The sequence below is a fragment of the Sorex araneus genome, chromosome 3 (assembly GCF_027595985.1).
Source record: "Sorex araneus isolate mSorAra2 chromosome 3, mSorAra2.pri, whole genome shotgun sequence".
NCBI lineage: Eukaryota > Metazoa > Chordata > Mammalia > Eulipotyphla > Soricidae > Sorex > Sorex araneus.
The window spans coordinates 233157523-233174314 of NC_073304.1; the positions used below are offsets into that span (position 1 = coordinate 233157523).

A 16792-nucleotide genomic window follows, 5' to 3' on the forward strand; every position below is an offset into this window, starting at 1 on the left:
AGAGAGGGAGAGAGAGAGGGACAGAGAGAGGGAGAGAGAGAGGGAGGGAGGGAGAGAGAGAGGGACAGAGAGAGGGAAGGAGAGAGGGAGAAAAGGAGAGAGGGAGAGAGAGAGAAGGAGGGAGGGAGGGACAGAGGGAGAGGAGGGAGAGGGAGGGAGAGAGGGAGGGAGAGAGAGGGAGGGAGGGAGGGAGGGAGGGAGGGAGAGAGAGAGGGAGAAAGGGAGGGAGGGAGGGAGGGAGAGAGAGAGGGAGAGAGGGAGAGAGGGAGGGAGGGAGGGAGAGAGAGAGGGAAGGAGGGAGGGAGAGAGAGAAAAGAAGAGAGAGGGAGGAAGGGAGGGAGGGAAGGAGGGAGAGAGAGGGGGAGAGATGGAGTCTGCCATAGAGTCAGGCTTCAGGGGCCGGCGGGAGGGCGACTGGGCACAGGTGGTGGAACCCACTGGTGAAAGCTCGGATATTTGAGCACTGTATGACTGTGTGACTGTATGACTGTGTGACTGTATGACTGTATGACTATGTGACTATATGACTGTGTGACTGTATGACTGAGGGAGGACAGAATTCTTTCTCCAAAGGAGAAATCTGACTTTGATACTCCTCACATACAAGTCTGGGCTTCCTGCCGAAGGCTCGGATCTGGGGGGAAGGGTCTGAGGGGGAAGGGCCTGGGGGGTCTGGAGGGTTCTGAGGGGAAGGGGTCTCTGTCTCCTGGGACGGGGTGGACTTGGCCCCAGGCCTCATGGAGCCCGTTTATTAGAGCAGAGACGATGAGAAGACACGGGATCTGCAATTCGCCCAGGGCCTCCTACACACACACACACACACACACACACACATACATACACACACACGCACACATGCACAAGCGTACACGTATACATGCACACATGCACACTCACACACACATGCACAAATACAGGCACATGCACATGTGCACACGCATGCATGTACACTCACACATACACTCACACACACACACACACACACACACACACACACACACACACAGAGGCTTGGGACTTCTGCTTCTGGCCCTGGAGATACTCGAGCCATTCTGGAAGGTTCCACGCCATTAGGGTCACATGGCCAAGGGAAACAGCTGAGAACAGGGCGTGGGTTCTTAGCGCCCGGCTCTCCTGGGCACCGTCTCTCCGCACCCCTCCCCACCCTGCTGAGTCGGGGCCGGCACTTTCCACTGGGGGGCGAGTGTCGTCATGAGTGTGGGCCCCCCCCCCGACGTCAGCAGGACTCCAGGTACAGCAATCACCGCCGCCCCGCAGTCACTGGGTGACAGGGACTCCCCACGCCGGCGAGATCCCCACCCTGCACTTCTTCCCCAAACCACCCATCCCGGGCCCCCGGCCTTCCCCTCCTCCCCTGAGCACTAAGATGTGAGTCTCGGTCCCCAGGGATCGGACCCCGGGTCAGTTGTACGCAAGGCAAACGCCCTCCCTGCTGCATTACTGCTCTGGCCCGTTTTCTAATAAACTAAGATCCGACACGACCAAGGAGCAGGGTGTGTGTGTGGCGGGGGGTGGGTGGGGGTGGGGGTGGGGTGGGGGGGTAACGGGGCAGAGCGACAGTCCAGCCAGTAGGGTATTTGCCTTGCATGTGGCCGGCCCGGGTTTGACCCCCAGCATCCCACAGGGTCCCTCAAGCACTGCTGGGAATTACCCCAGAGCATCGCCGGGTGCCCCCCCAACCAAAAACGACAGGAGAGGAGCTCGGGGTGCCGTGGCCGGCAGCGGCCCGAGGACACGCGGCCGACCAACCCGCCACCAACAAGGGACAACACCCAGGACCCAGTTTTCCTTTCACCTATTGTGGTTTGTCCTAGACTTGCAGGGTCCTGAGGCGACCCCCCAGTTCTCTCCTTGGGGCTTACTCCCGGCTGGGGGGGTCCCGTCCCTTCTTTCTTCCTTCTCTGGCTCGGGGCCACACCTGGTGGTGCTCAGGGCTCACTCCTGGGCCCCGGCTGCGGGGGAACCTCATGACGGGCCAGGATCGAACCCGGGTTGGCTGCGCACAAGGCAAGGCAAGCACCCGGCCCTCTGGCCTCTCGCCCTGGCCCTAAAGTACATTTTTTTTTTTTTTTTTTTGCTTTTTGGGTCACACCCAGCAATGCTCAGGGGTTACTCCTGGCTTTGCACTTAGGAATTGCTCCTGGCAATGCTTGGGGGACCATATGGGATGCCGGGGATCGAACCCGGGTCGGCTGCGTGCAAGGCAAACGCCCTACCCACTGTGCTATCGCTCCGGCCCCTGGAAATACATTTTTTTTTTAACTTAAAAAGAAAGAAAAGAGGAAGGCTGACACCGTGCCAGGGAAAGAGACACACAGGAGCGATCTATCCCCTGCAGGGTCAATCGAGCCGAGCTGAGAGACCGCGGGGCCTCCCGGGCCGGGGCCATAGCACGGCGGGGAGGGCCTGTGCCTTGCACGCGGCCGACCCGGGCTCGATTCCCAGCATCCCGTAGGGTCCCCTGAGCACCGCCAGGGGTGATTCCTGAGTGCAGAGCCAGGAGTGACCCCTGTGCATCGCCGGGTGTGACCCAAAAAGAGAAAAATAAAAGGCGGCCGAGCTGCCCCGACTCCCCCGCCCCACACTGCCACCGACGCCGGGAAGAGCCGCGCGTCACCGGGGCGCTATGTTCCGCGGCTCTCGGACAGCGTTCCTTTGGCAAAACTGCAGAATGCCTCACGCCCCCCTGCAGCCTCGCCGCCCCCTGCACCTGCGGGGGCCTCACCCCCAGGGCGTCTGCCCGGGAGAGGAGCCGCTGTCCCCCAGCTGTCGGAGGAGACTCCTTCCTTCGCGGCTCGGCCGGCAGCCCTGGGGAAGACAGGGAAAGTGGGGCTGGTTTCCTTGGCAACCTTATCTCCACCGCAGCCCGGCTCGGGTCTCCAAGCAACCGCCAGGCCCAGGCCCGGGCAGGGCAGCACCCAGTGAGGCCCGCAGGCCGCCTGGGCCCCCCACCCCAGGTCCTCTCGAACCCCGGCCCCCCACCCCGCCTCCCACTGCCCACACACATGAAGTCACATGTGATCTCTCGGGCGTCCCCGAAAGGTTGCAGGGCGGGGGAGACAAAATGACACTGGAGCATGGAGCATCCTGCTCCCTCCGGGAAAGACCGTCCTGGTGGCTCTCGGCGCGGACCTGCGAGTGCCTCGCCTCACGCCTGTCCTGACAAAGTCTGTCCTGGAAGAAGTGGGGAGCCGGGAAGAGGAAGGGTGGGGAGGGGGCGGGCTTCCTGCCTCCGAGACGGCCGAGCTGGAACCCAGGCCAGAGAGGGCCGAGGGGAAGCGGGGATGCCGGGGACGGGGGATCTGGGGGGGGATGGTGGCATCTGGCACCTACCAGGGGGCAGGGCACCGCGCCCTGCTGCCCACCTGTCTTGCCCCTGCCCAGCCTGGGCAGGACGGTGGCCGCACACCAGGGAAGCGCCGTCTCCACCTTCCCACGGCCCGCGATCGCTGAGTGGCCACGCCCGCGGGCCAACGCGCCCGGTCTGTGTCGCGCCCGTGGGGCTGGGGGCTTCAGCCCCCTCGGGTGTTTTCGGGGAGCCTGTCACCCAGACGAGCCCGGCGCTGTCTCCTGTCCCTCGGGCCCTCGCTGCGTGGGGACAGGAAGCCCGGGGGGCCGACTTCCCCTCCTGTCATCTCCCTCGTCCCAGAGCCTGATTCAGGGGACCCCCTACCCCGGGCATAAGCCAGGGAGGGGGGGGAGTCAGCGGAACCAATCATCGATCATCTGAAGGGCGGGGAGGTGGGTGGGCCACGGGGGACAGGCTGCAGGAGGCCAAATGCTCACTGGTTGGGGAGGGGGAGGGGGAGGGGAGAGGAGGGGAGGGGGAGACGCTCTGAGGGAGCTTTTCAGGACACAGGGGTGCACAGCTTCAGGGTGCGGCCAAAGGAGAAGGCCCTTCAGCTGAGGAGAGGCTGGACGTGGCGGGGTAGGGGACGGGGGGGGGGGGGCAGCGGGCAGTGACAGGCCGTGTCTGAGCTCCAGATACACTTCGGGGTCTCGGGACTGGCCATCTGGAACATTCTGGAAGTCCCCGTGCTGGAGGCAGCTTGGCCTCTCCCCGCACCCCCTCCTGCGCCCCTGGAGGGGCTCCCAGGCAGCGTCTGGGCCTGCGCCCCTCTGAGCATCGGGGGCCCCTGCCACCCGGGACTCGGCATAAGCCCAAGGAGGGAGCCCCCCCGCAAGGCCCTTCTGGGGTCCCCCTGACCGTGGCACAGCGCAGGGTACGAAAGCCCCGCCCGGACCCGCTCTCCCCTGGGCTAATTGCTGTCTGCAGCGCCCAGGAACCTCCTAATTATCCTCAACTCCGCAGCCCCGCAGCTCCCGGGGGTGGAGGGCAAACAGAATAAACACCGGCTTATTAGAACATAATTAATGGGGACTGACACCAGCGCGCGTGAGCACGGAGGGGCCGGGGAGACCGCCGGGTGCACGGGGCAGGTGTTCGTCGTCGGTCACCCGCCAAGGCCCCGAGGCCGGCTCCGGGGGGCACAGGGCGCCGCGCCTGCCTCCGTCCCCCCATTTCCACAGGAGGCTGAGCTTTCCGGGAGCCCCAGTACACGAGCCCCACCCAGGCTCCCCTTCAAGGCCAGAGAAGGGGCCAGGCAGAGTGGCCCCGAGACGCTGGGATTCTCCCGCACGAAGCCGACGCCGTGGTGGTGGTGACCGTGACAGTGACGGTGATGGTGAAGGTGATGGTGGTGATGACGGTGATAGTGGAGGTGACGGTGATGGTGGAGGTGATGGTGACGGTGAGGACGGTGATAGTGGAGGTGACGGTGACGATGGTGATAGTGGAGGTGACGGTGATGACGGTGATGTGGAGGTGACGGTGATAGTGGAGGTGACGGTGATGTGGAAGTGACGGTGATGACGGTGATGGTGGTGGCTGTGGTTCTGATGATGGTGGGAGTGATTGAGGTCGTGGCGGCAGTGACGGTGCAGATGGCGGAGAGGGTGGGGGTGACGGAGGTGACAGTGATGCAGGGGCGGTGGGGGCGGAGACGGTGACGGAGATGTTGGCGAGACAGGACACACTACGGGCCAAGCCCCACTCGTCCCCGCTGAGCGACCTGGAGCTGCAGCTCAGCCTCTCTGAGCCTGGCTCCCCATGACTCGGTGGGTCTGGGACCAAGATCCCTCAGTCAGGCGGTGCTGGTGGCGCGGGGAAGGTGGTGGCGAGGAGGCGGTGGCAGCGACGGCAGCACTGAGGGTGCGGGTGCGGATGACGGCGGTGCCGGAGGTGGGGTGACGGGGACAGAGGTCCAGCTGCACCCCGGCGGGCGAGGCTTCCGGTGCGGCTTCCCACGTGACCTGGGAGCTGCTGGGTGTCCGCTGCGCCCGCAGGGGCGGCTCGTCCCCGCGCCGGGTGACGTCACCAGTGCCCGACATTCCCGGCACCGCCTCCCAAGGCCCTGGGCTCGGCAGAAGGAAAGGTGCCAAGGGCACGGCACGGGAGCCGAGACGCTCAGAGCCGAGCCCGGCCCGCGCCCGCTGTGCTGCCCCGAGCTGGGACTGCCGCCTCTCTGAGCCTGATCCCAGGACTCGGGGGTCTGGGTGGAGACGGTGAATCGGGCACACACGGAGTCCTGGAACAGGCCGGCGACCTCCGGGACCCGGGTGGTGGCTCTAGCCTGTCACCACCGTGGCTCTGGGGCCGGGGTGGCGCCCGGCTGTGCAGGCACAGAGCCGGGCCGGGGGCAGCGGCCACAGAGAACAGCCCTCGGGTTCCCCACGCCTGGGTCCTGGGAACGCCCGTCGGTGCTGGGTGCTGAGTCCCTCGTGCTCAGTGCAAACCCTCGGGGGTTTTGCCCATAAACCAGACAAAGAAATAAAATCGACGTCGGAGCCACGATCATCCCCAGACATAGAAACAGAAGCCGGGAGAAGGGAAGGGAACGAGGAAACTCCGCCCTGGCCAGTCACCTGTTCAGGCCCGCCAAGAGCCATCTCAGCCCAGAGTGCAGGCGGCACCCGGCACCGCCAAACCTTCACGCCGCCGCCAAGGAGAATGTCTGCCAAGAGGCTTCTCGGGGGGACCCGGAGACGCTGGGTCTCGTGCGCGGGCTTGGACTGCTGCGTGAGCCCCCTCCCCGCCCCCCCAGACCTGCGGGCCAGAGCCGGCACTGGGCACCCAGGAATGCGCCCACAGTGTCTACAGAGCCAACAGCCTCCGGGCTCAGAGTCGGGGCCACCCCGGCGGCCGGGGTCTCGGGGCCTCCAGGGCAGACCTCTGCCCCCCACCATGCACACACACACACACACACACACGCATACACACGTGCACACATGCATAAGCACATGCATGCACACATGCACACACATGCATGCACACGCACACGCATGCATAAGCACATGCATGCACATGCATGCACACACACGCACACACATGCATGCACATGCACACACGCACACACTGCCCACTCACGTCTCCCCTTGAGCTCCCCCCACCAGCCTAAGCGCACGGCCGCACGGCGGGCTCCTGGCCTCCCCCATGGCCGGAACTGCACCCCGATTCGCAAGGCACCTCCTTGCTAGCCTTCCCCACCCCCACACCTCCTCCGCCTTTGCCTGACTGACAGGCTCCGCTCCCTCGGGGTCTCCCCCCCGCTACGGCGATGCTCCTTAGGGGGGCCACAGCTCTGCTTCTCGGCCCTCCTGAACTCACCCCCTGGAGCCCACGTTTAAGAGGCAATTTGTGGGGGCTGGGGGCGGCGAGAGCGGAGGGAGGGGTGGGCGCTTGTGCTACACACGGCCAAGCCGGGTTTGATCCCCAGCATCCCACAGGGTCCCCCGAGCCCCGCCAGGGGTGATCCCTGAGCACAGAGCCAGGAGTCAGCCCTGAGCACCGCCGGATGTGACCGCAAACTAATGAAACTAAAAGGCAATGGGTGAAAGGCGGGTGGGGGGAGCTATGTCCCCTCGGGCCAGCGGGCTCCTCGCCCAGGCCTAGAGGGGGGTGGGGGGTGTCTGGGCAGCCCGAGGGCTGGGCAGCAGCATCCCCTCAGTGCTCCCGAGGGGACAGGACTAGTGGCGCGTGGACCCACCCGAGAGCAGGCCGGCCCACACCAAGTCCGGCCCACGCGTGTTGGGGGGCTGTGGCCCTCTCCCGGGGCCCACCCCGGGATTCCGGGCAAATCCGAGTCCCATGGGAGGCCTGACCTTCAGCCACGGCATATCCAAGGCAATTCCGACGCAGCTGGGGGGAGCCCGGGGTAGAGGGGGGCTCCCCGCTGCTCGCAGCCCGTCCCTGTGAAATCTTCGTCCCCCCGCAGGGAGGCGGTCACCATGGACACCGCGGCAGGCCTGTGACCTTCCGCCCCCGTCTGGCAGGGACGGACGTCCAGCCTCCCAGAGACGGGGACATGAAGGGCAGGTAATATCTTCACTGATGGCCGAGAAGGTAAACATCCGTCTCCCCTGAGGAGCCTCTGCCCTAGAGCGCGGTCGGGGGAGGGGAGGAGCGGAGCGAGGGCAGGGGGACGGCAGACCCCACAGGGTCCCTGGGCCCACCTGAGTGAGCCCTGCGCACAGGCAGGGCTCCCAAGCAAACAAACATAAATAAAATAAATCCAGAGGGGCTGGAGCGACAGCACAGCGGGGAGGGCGTTTGCCTTGCACGCAGCTGACCCGGGTTCGATCCCTGCATCCCACAGGGTCCCTGGAGCACCGCCAGGAGTCATTCCTGAGTGCAGAGCCAGGTGTGACCCAAAAAGCTAAAAAAAAAAATCACTGTATCACTGTCATCCCGTTCTTCGTTGATTTAATCAAGCGGGCACCAGTAACATCTCCATTCGTCCCAGCCCTGAGATGTTAGCAGCCTCTCCTTACTCGTCCTTCCCAACGATTGGAGGCTCTTTCAGGGTCAGGGGAATGAGACCTATCGTTACTGCTTTGGGCATATCAAACATGTCACAGGGAGCTTGCCAGGCTCTGCCATGCAGGCGGGATACTCTCGGTAGCTTGCCGGACCCTCCGAGAGTTATGTGTGTATATAGATAGATACATACAAACACACACATATACATATATATATATATATATATATATATATTACTCTCTATGATTTGTTGCCAACTGACTGAGCGCCATCAAATACGGTGTGGTAATTATGGAAAATGGGTAGAAAGCGTCTTATAACGTGTTACACAGTCTGGAAAGCGCCTGGAGCGTGGCGGTGGTTGGGCAGTGGAGGTCGGCTGCCGGGGCTGGTCCCTTGGGGCAGGGAGGGCTTTCACCCGCCCCCCTCTGGGGCGCCCTGAGTGAAAAACAGCCTGGCGCAGAGTCCCCCAGAAAATATAATAATAAACTAAACTAAATGGAGGGGCAGGGCTGGGGGCGGGGCCGGGGGAGGCGGCTCAGGGGTGAGGACAGGCGTGGCCGGGTCACTGCTCACACCAAAGGCACAAATGTCACCCCCGCTGGCACCACGTGGCCTCAAACACTGTAGGAATCTGAAAAGGCGCGGGGGGGGGGGGGGCGTGCAGAGGGGGCAGAGCCGGTGCTCTGGGGCATGGGCCAACCTGGCACTTCCAGAACATTCTCAGTCACGCGTTTGCGGCTGCGACGCCTCCCTTCAGGGAAAACTACCCCGAAATGGAAAGGAAAGCCCAAAGCACAGAGAGGTAAGGCGAGGCAGGAACATTCTGGAAGGACGACGCAGCCAAGACATGGGGCACCGCGGTGGTTAACACACCCCAGTGCTCCCGCTCGGGGCGGGGCAGGCGGCCCCAGGATGGGGTGTCTCTGCACTCAGGAAGGAGCCGAGCCCCTGCGCCCCCCCCGCCCCCGCCCCGCGCCCGCGCCCGCGCCGGGCCTCACCTGGGATGTTGTGGACGGTGATGGCCAGGATGAGCAGCGCCAGCCTCCGCCAGCTGCTCCCGCCCGTGGCCGCCAGGGCCCCCGGAGGCGGCTCGGAGGCCGCAGGGCTCCCCGCCAGGACCCCCGGCTTCTTGCGCTGGTACGCCTCGCCGTTCTCGGCCTTATCTGTGGGAGGGGGGAGAGGGGGCGTCTGAGAACGGGGGCGGGGGGGCAGGGACGGGGCGGGCTCCTGCCTCCCGCCCGCCCTTCCTCCTTCCTTCCCTCTCTTCTTCACTTCCTTCCTCCCCCTCTATTTGTTCCTCCCTTCCTCCGTCCATCCATCCCTTCCTCCCTTTCTTCCATCCTCCTTCCCTAACTTTCCTTCCTTCCTCCCTTCCTTCCTTCTTTCCTTCCTTCCTTCCTTCCTCTTTCCTTCCTCCTTCCTTCCTTCCTCTTTCCTTCCATCCTTCCGTCCTTCCTTCCTTCTTCCTTCCTTCCGCCCTTCCTTCCTTCTTCCTTCCGTCCTTCCTTCCTTCCTTGCTCCTTCCTTCTGTCCTTCCTTCCTTCCTTCCTTCCTTCCTCTTTCCTTCCTTCCTTCCTTCCTTCATCCTTCCTTCCTTCATCCTTCCTTCCTTCCTCTTTCCTTCCATCCTTCCTTCTGTCCTTCCTTCCTTCTTTCTTCCTTCCTTCCTCCTTCCTTCCTTCTTCCTTCCTTCTGTCCTTCCTTCCTTCCTTCCTTCCTTCCTCCTTCCTTCCTCTCTCCCTCCCTCCTTCCTCCCTCCTTTCTTCCTTCCCCTCCCTCCCTCCCAAGTCCCCTGGGACCATACTGATGGTCCCATCTTGGGCTTCACACCCTCCCATCAGGTCTCTGAGGAGGCTGGGCGTGAGGCCGAGCTGCATCCCCAGCACCACCCGGCAGCCCCCAGGCCCCCTGGGCTGCGCCCCGGCAGGCCCAGCACTGACTCCAGGGCCCACCTTGCAGAGCACCCCAGGGAGGGCCTCGGGTTCGCCCTCGGGACAGGGAGTCCCCCTGGGGAGTATCTGAAGGTGCCGGGTACTTGGGTACTCGGGTACTCGGGTCGCCTGTCCCAGAACCTCGCTGGCGTGTGGGCGAGGGGCAGGGTGTTCAAGTGCTCGGTGAGGGTCTGGGTTCTGCGGCCAGCACGGGCAGGGGCGGGGGGTGCCAGGATGAGGGGGCCACAGACGTCCAGCCCCGCTGCCGCCCACAGGAGCAGCGAGACCCCGTCCAGGAGGGCGCTGGGCTCTGCTCCCCGAGACGGACCCCGGCGTGGGGCGTGGCTTCCCTTTCCCAGAGCCAAAGAGAGTCTCCCTGGGGTCTGGGCGCGTGGAGCTGCCCCCTGACCCCCCCTGCCCCCTCCTCCAGCCTCCCGCCCCCTGGGGCTGCAGAGGCCAGAAGGAACCTCTCGGGAACCGGCCCCCTTTCCCGGGCCCCCTTTCCCGGCCCGAGGGAACCAGCTTCCTCGTTCAAAACCACGCAAGGCAAAGAGACTCCACACAAGGCCAGGCTGTGCCTGCTGGGGTCGGGGGCCAGCGGCCGGGCGGGCGCTCCCCCCACCCCAGACCTGCAGCTACCCTGGGAGGCCTCGGCCTTTGCCCCTGAGCCTCAGGCTCCCAGTGACCCCCCAGGGATCAGACACCGCGGGGAGGGCCTGGCCTCAGGACAGCGGCAGGCCTTTGCTGCACTCGGCCACGGCAGACCCCAGGACCCCAGATGGACCCCCCAGACCACCGGATGTGACCCTCGTACTGGAAAAAAAAAATCCCTTAGGGGAGCGAGGTCCCAGGTCAATACCGGCATGAGGCAAAGGCAGCCAATGTGTGGGTGCGTGAGTGCAAATGTGTGCGCCCGTGTGCACATGTGTGTCCGTGTATGCATGCGCGTGCGTGCACAGTGCATGCACAAACCGGCACATCATCCCATTCTCCTCCAGTTCTGGACCCTGAGTGTCTGGACACATGTGTCCATCCGCACATGTGTTCGTCCACAAGTGTATGCACACTCATATGTGCCTGTCCACATGTGCACACATGTTTAGCTGCAATGTCTGTACACATGTGTCTATCTGCACATGTGTGTGTCTATACATGTGTTTGAACATGTGTCTATATGCACGTAAGCGTGTGCCTGTGTGCCGGGGGCTGCTTTTGGACATTCCTAGCAGGGCTTGGGGGTGGGCGCCCCAGTCTGGAGGCCTCTCCCACGACTCTCTGCCCTGAGGGCCGCAGTGTGCAGTGCGCCATGAGGGCCTCAGACAAGCAGGGACATTTTAGCATATCAATGCCGGTGACTCAGGCTGCTGAGGGCCCCAGGAAATGGGACTAAAACATCTCTGAAAGGCAGAGCGCAGCAGGCCACTGGGGGACCACGGGGGAGGGGGGGCCAGCGACCCAGCCGGCCACGTGAGACCCATGTCACCCCCAGGCTGGAGCTCAGGAACAGAAACCCCCAAACCCACCCAACCCCCTGTGGCGATTCTGGCCGCGCTCCTGCCTTAAGGGGAGACAGACGAGTCCACGGGGGCAGAAACAAGGGCCCGGGGACCCCCAGACTGTGCCTCGGGACCCCTGGGGGCCCCGTTCCATAGCAGGGACACAGCACACGGGGGCTCGCCAGGCCCGGGTCACACCCGGCGGTGCTCAGGGGTTCCTCCCGGCTCTGCACTCAGGACTACTCCTGGCGGTGCTCGGGGGACCAGGTAAGGTGCGGGGGATCGAGCCCGGCTCTGCCGCGTGCAAGGCGAACGCCCTCCCCGCTGTGCTACTACGTCCTGGCCCGAACCAGACGGGTCTGAGACAGGCGCAAGAAGCAGCGGGCCCAGGCCGTGCGGGCAGCGGTGGGGCTGCGTCTAGGGGGACCCAGGGGTGCCGAGTCCCGGTGGTGTTGGGACGGCGACCCCCCCTGAAGTCCCAGCGGCCCCTCCAGAGTCTGCCCCCAGGGAAGCCGGGGTGGCGCTAGGCCCGGGGGTGCCGTGTGGGGGCCGGGCAGAGCGGCAGGAAGCAGGAAGGGTCTTCAGAGAGGGAGCTGGGGGCCTCGGGGACGGAGTCCAGCAAAGACGGCTGCATGTGGGAGGCCTGGGTGCAAGCCCCAGCACCGCAGGCTTCCGAGCACTGCGCTAGGAGCAGCCACACACAAACACATGCACACAGAGACAGAGCCAGCACCAGACCCCCGTGGGGGCGGGGTGGGGTGGGGCCTGGCGGGCCGGGGGCCACTGGCAGAGGGAAGCTGACCTGGTGGCACTACCACCCATGTCCCTGGTGATGCCCAGCCGGCAGAGGCCAGACCTCCCGTGAGCCCCGCTGCCATCCCACGGCCCACCCAGGGCGGGCAGCCAGTCCACCTGGCCAGGGCAGCCGAGTCCCTGGGGCCAGCGACTGCGAACTGTAAGCACCCACACACAACCACACAGCGCTGCTGAGCTCGGGGCCATCCCCGCCGGCTCCAAAAGGGTCGAGGCTCAGGGGGTTGGTTTCGTGGCTGCAGGGACGTCAGGTGGGGCCGGCACGGCGCCCGCCAGGAACCTCGCCTCTGTGCTGGGGGGAGTCGCCCTAGGGGACCCGGAGAAACCTGCATCACCCATGGGCAGGCACACATCGGGAACCACACGGCCCGGGTTGGGCTTCCTGCCGCCCTGCAGCGCCACAGCCCTGGGGTCCACCTTCCACAACAAGTGGGGCACCCTGTGTCCCCCGCTCACACCTGAGCACCTGCCCCAGCACGGGGCAGGCAAGACACGGCGTCACTTACACTCTGGCTGCACTGGGCACTCAGCCTGTTTCTTTAAAAAGCCGACCCGGGGGCAGAGCCACAGCATAGCGGGGAGGGCGTCTGCCTCGCACGCGGCCAACCCGGGTTCGAATCCCCTGAGCACTGCCAGGAGCAATTCCTGAGTGCAGAGCCAGGAGAAACCCCTGAGCATTGCCGGGTGTGACCCCCCAAAAAAATAAAAATAAAAAGCCAACCCGGCTTTAAGCCCGGGCACCCCAGAGTCTCCCCTATAGTGCCCCCTGAGCACAGAGACAGGAGCAACCCCTGAGCACTGCCTGGTGAGGCTCCAAAACAAAACCAAAGATGCTGTGCTCAGAGCCTGCTCTGTGAATGCGGCTTTGGGGCCACGCCCACAGGTGCCGAGGGCTGGGGGCGGAATCGAACCCAGGGATCTATTTTAGATTTCTTTCCTAGAAGCACTGCTGCAAAACCTTCCCCCGACCCTCCCCGGGGAGAGGGCCCCTCAGCACCCCGGGAGCTGCCTCTGCTCCACCTCAGAAAGGCCCCTCCCGCCCCTCGAGCCGGGCCGCGGGCTCTGCCTAGGCCATTCCTAGGCGGCCTGCGGGTTTCTCACCGAGGAGTAAACACGTGCCCGTCTGGGCGGAGTGACATTTCCTGCCATGTGTGTTTCTTGGACTGCGAACGCGGGCAAACATCCTCCTGCGCTTCAGGAAGCTTCCCCCGCGCGTCTGCGGGCGGCTCGCTGCCTCTCGGCGTGACGGTGCCATGCCGAGCTCATTCCTTCCACACACCGGCCGGCCAGCGCCTTCGGGGCCAACGAGGCCCACCCGGTTCGATCCCCAGCATCCCACGGGGCTCCCCTGAGCACTGCCAGGAGTGATGCCAGGAGGGAGTCCTGAGTATCACCGGGTGTGGCCCCCAATCAAGACAAACAAACAAAATACTCCCCTCTCGCACCCGCTCCCTCACTATTACCTGCTCTCTGTCTGGCCCTGACTGAGGGGGAGACGCCCCCCAAACACGACTCTCGCCTCTTCATAAGCACCGTGGGGCTTCGCCGAGCAGGAGCTCTGCAGAACACCCGGCCTCCCCCTCCCCCTCCCTGCCACTGCGTGCCTCTGGGGTTCTCTGGGCAGCGAGAGGCGCAGACTGACCACCACCGCGGGGCCCAGGATGACAGCGGTCAGCAAAGCGAACAACCCGGGAAGTGAAAGGCTGCTGCTGCCTTTGCAGTTCAGAGAAACTGCAAGTGTGACAAGTGTGTCCCGCCAGGGCTCAGGGCAGACCCTTCCGGGGCATCCTGCCTCTCACTGGGCAATCCTACCGTGGCTTCATCCGGGTTCTCTGGTGGGGGCGGGGGGCCCGGGGACCGCGCCCCACTGTGAAGGAAGCGGCTGCAGAAACCTCGTCTCAGGAAAAGACCCCTTTGAGGGGGCTGCAGCGATAGCACAGCGGGTAGGGCGTTCGCCTTGCACGTAGCTGACCCGGGTTCGATTCCTCCGTCCCTCTCAGACAGCCCAGCAAACTACCGAGAGTATCCCGCCCGCTCGGCAGAGCCTGGCAAGCTCCCCGTGGCATATCCGATATGCCAAACACAGTCACAACAAGTCTCACAATGGAGACGTTACTGGTGCCCACTCGAGCAAATCGATGAACAATGGGACAACAGTGTCAGTGCTACAGACCCAAAAAGCAAAACCAAAAAAATCTAGATTAAAGCCGAAACATCAGGACGGTGAACTCAGCACAGACTCCGGGGCCCTGCGCCCTGTCCTCGAATCTCCCGGTGATCGCTGGGGTCAGAGGCTGCTGGGGGAGGGGCAGACCTCCCCCACCTCTGTCCTTCGTGGTCTTGGGCCCATTTTCCAGCCCTGGGAAGGGGCCCGGGTGAGTAAGCAGCAGCTCAGCGACAACCAGGAGAGACCAGGAAAAACGCATCCCGGGTTGGAATTAAACCGAGAGGGGTTCCCGGGGCCACAGGGATTTCTTGCCCCGGACGACGAACACCCATGGAACAGGCGGCTCGTTCCAAACGCGCAGGGCTGGGGAAGCGCGTCTCCTTCCCGCCGGCAGGGCCGGAACTTCCCGGGAGAGGGAACACGGCCAGCTGCCCGCTGCTCTCTGGCTTCCGAGACAAACCCGGCTTGAACCCGCGCCTCCTCTCAGCCTGCTCTGCGGTTTAAAACTAAGTCTCAGGGGAGCGGCAGAGCGGCCCCAAGATTCCTGCCCTGCCCTGGGTCCACTCAGAGCTTTGGGGGGAGCCACCCGGAGGCCCCACTCAGCCTGGCCCCGACACACACACAGTCTCGAGAGAAAGGACATTCAGGAAAGTCCTGTCGTGCAAAGGGCCCTCCGGGTGACGGGCGAGGGCCCGGGGGTGCGGCCGGGGCCAGCCCCGCCCCTAACCCCAGCGTCTCCACTGCAGGTGGGCGCAGGGGGCACCCCCCGGAGTGTCACACACACAGTGCTCCTAAGGGGTGGCGCTTAGACCCCCCAGGACAGGGGTCCGAGACTCTGGGCCCCCAGGGATTCCCACAGAGACTGAGGCATGAAGAAGCACGTCTCACACACACACACACACACACACACACACACACACACACACACATACACACACACACAATAATTCAGTCCAAGAATCTCCTCTGCGGTTAAGCCCCTCCTGCCCCGCAGACCAACGGCCCACCGGGAAACTCCAGGAACCAGGAAGGGACACGCTTGGCCTTCAGGGACATCTGGACACTGGGGGCCCCGGATGGGGCTTCTGAGTGGGCAGCAGGGGGAGGCCAGGGGTGTTAGGGAGAAAAGGCGAAACCACAGGTGCAACTGTGCAAGACAGTGGGAGCGGGGGAGGCCGGGCGGGAGGGGGGGGAGGGAAGTAGGGAGGTGGGGAGGGGCGAGCCGGCAGCTGGACCGCTCAGCTCACCCAGGAACAAGAACAGGTACAGCAAAGACTGTTTCAGAGCGGACGATAGCGGGCAGAGAGACAGGGCGGCAGCTGGGTGCTGGGCCTGCTCCGGGTCTCTCCCTGGCACACTGCAGAGGACTCCTCCGAGCACTGTCAGGGGTGGTCCCTGAGCACGGAGCCAGGAGTCAGCCCTAAGCACCGCCAGTGTGTCCCCCCCAAAAAAAATACAAAAGAAATGAAGAATACACAGATGCCTTCAGCACGTGTGCATGCACACACACACACGTGCACGCACATGCACGCACACGCACACAAGCACGCACACACGCACACAGGCACACACACACACCTCAGACAATAAAACTGCAGACTGCCAAAGACGGCTCAGAGCAGCAGCACAGAGAGGGCGGGGGAGCTCTGGCCGGCGAGGCAGCTCCAGAGAGCACACACCAGCGAGCACCCTCGACGGAGGAGCGTGGAGTCAGACGGTGCAAACGCTAGAGGAAAGCGGACGCTTTTCCCGCCAGCCTCGACATTCCGGGCAGACTCGGCTTCCCTTCGCAGGGGGAGGGAGGGAGGGAGGGAGGGACGGCTGGGGAGAAGCTCGGCTCCCCCGGGCTGTATCCCTGAGCACTGCAGGGAGTGACGCCAGGGAAAGGCGAAGGGTCAGAGGGGGACAGAGGGCCGGGAGGGGGCCCAGGGGGCCTCGTGGGCTCGGGGGCGCTGCTCCGAGGGGGTCTCCTGTCCTCTGCGGGGCTCGTGGATGCGGGGGGTCCCCAGGATCCGGGCCACCCACGCGGGCAGCCCAGCCTCGAGTACCAGGGGCCGCCCAGCACCCAGGCACAGGGCCGGCGGGACGCCATGTTTGGCGGGGGCGAGGGGGTGGGGGGACCTGCTCGGGTCCCCGTGGTCTCACACGTGGCAAGGGGGGGGGGGCGCCTCTCCGGGGAGCTGGAGGGCAGATGCGTCTCCTCCCACTGCATCCTGGGAATGGCTTTTGATTGTCTCCGGGCGAGCACCGAGAGGAGAAAGCCGGGCTCGGAGGTGCCGCCAGGGCCCAGGTGAGCCCCGCTGACCTTTCCAGGCGGGCACCAGCCCGGCCCCGGGCAGAAATGCAAATAGGAGCGAGAACTAATCCAGCTCCGAGGCGAGGGATGCAAATAGAGGGACAGGCGGGGTGAGCCGAGGCCCCTTCCCTGGGGACGCTCGCTCGGGGTCCCTGAGGTTCTTCCAGGGAAACACAGACAGCCCGAGGCCTGCAGGGCCGTCCACTGCTTCTCTCCTCTCTCCTTCCTCTGTGTGTGGTAGAGAGA

General features: G+C 64.5%; 1 protein-coding gene across 4 annotated transcripts in view; it reads right to left on the reverse strand.

The window, feature by feature from the left end:
• Positions 1 to 16792, reverse strand: part of SLC39A11 (solute carrier family 39 member 11) — a 190827-nt gene that overhangs the window by 51943 nt on the left and 122092 nt on the right. For all 4 annotated transcript variants that reach the window (XM_055131242.1, XM_055131240.1, XM_055131243.1 and 1 more), the window contains exon 6: positions 8842 to 9006. In XM_055131242.1, coding sequence (XP_054987217.1) covers positions 8842 to 9006 — 165 coding nt within the window. The remainder of the gene's footprint in view (positions 1 to 8841; positions 9007 to 16792) is intronic.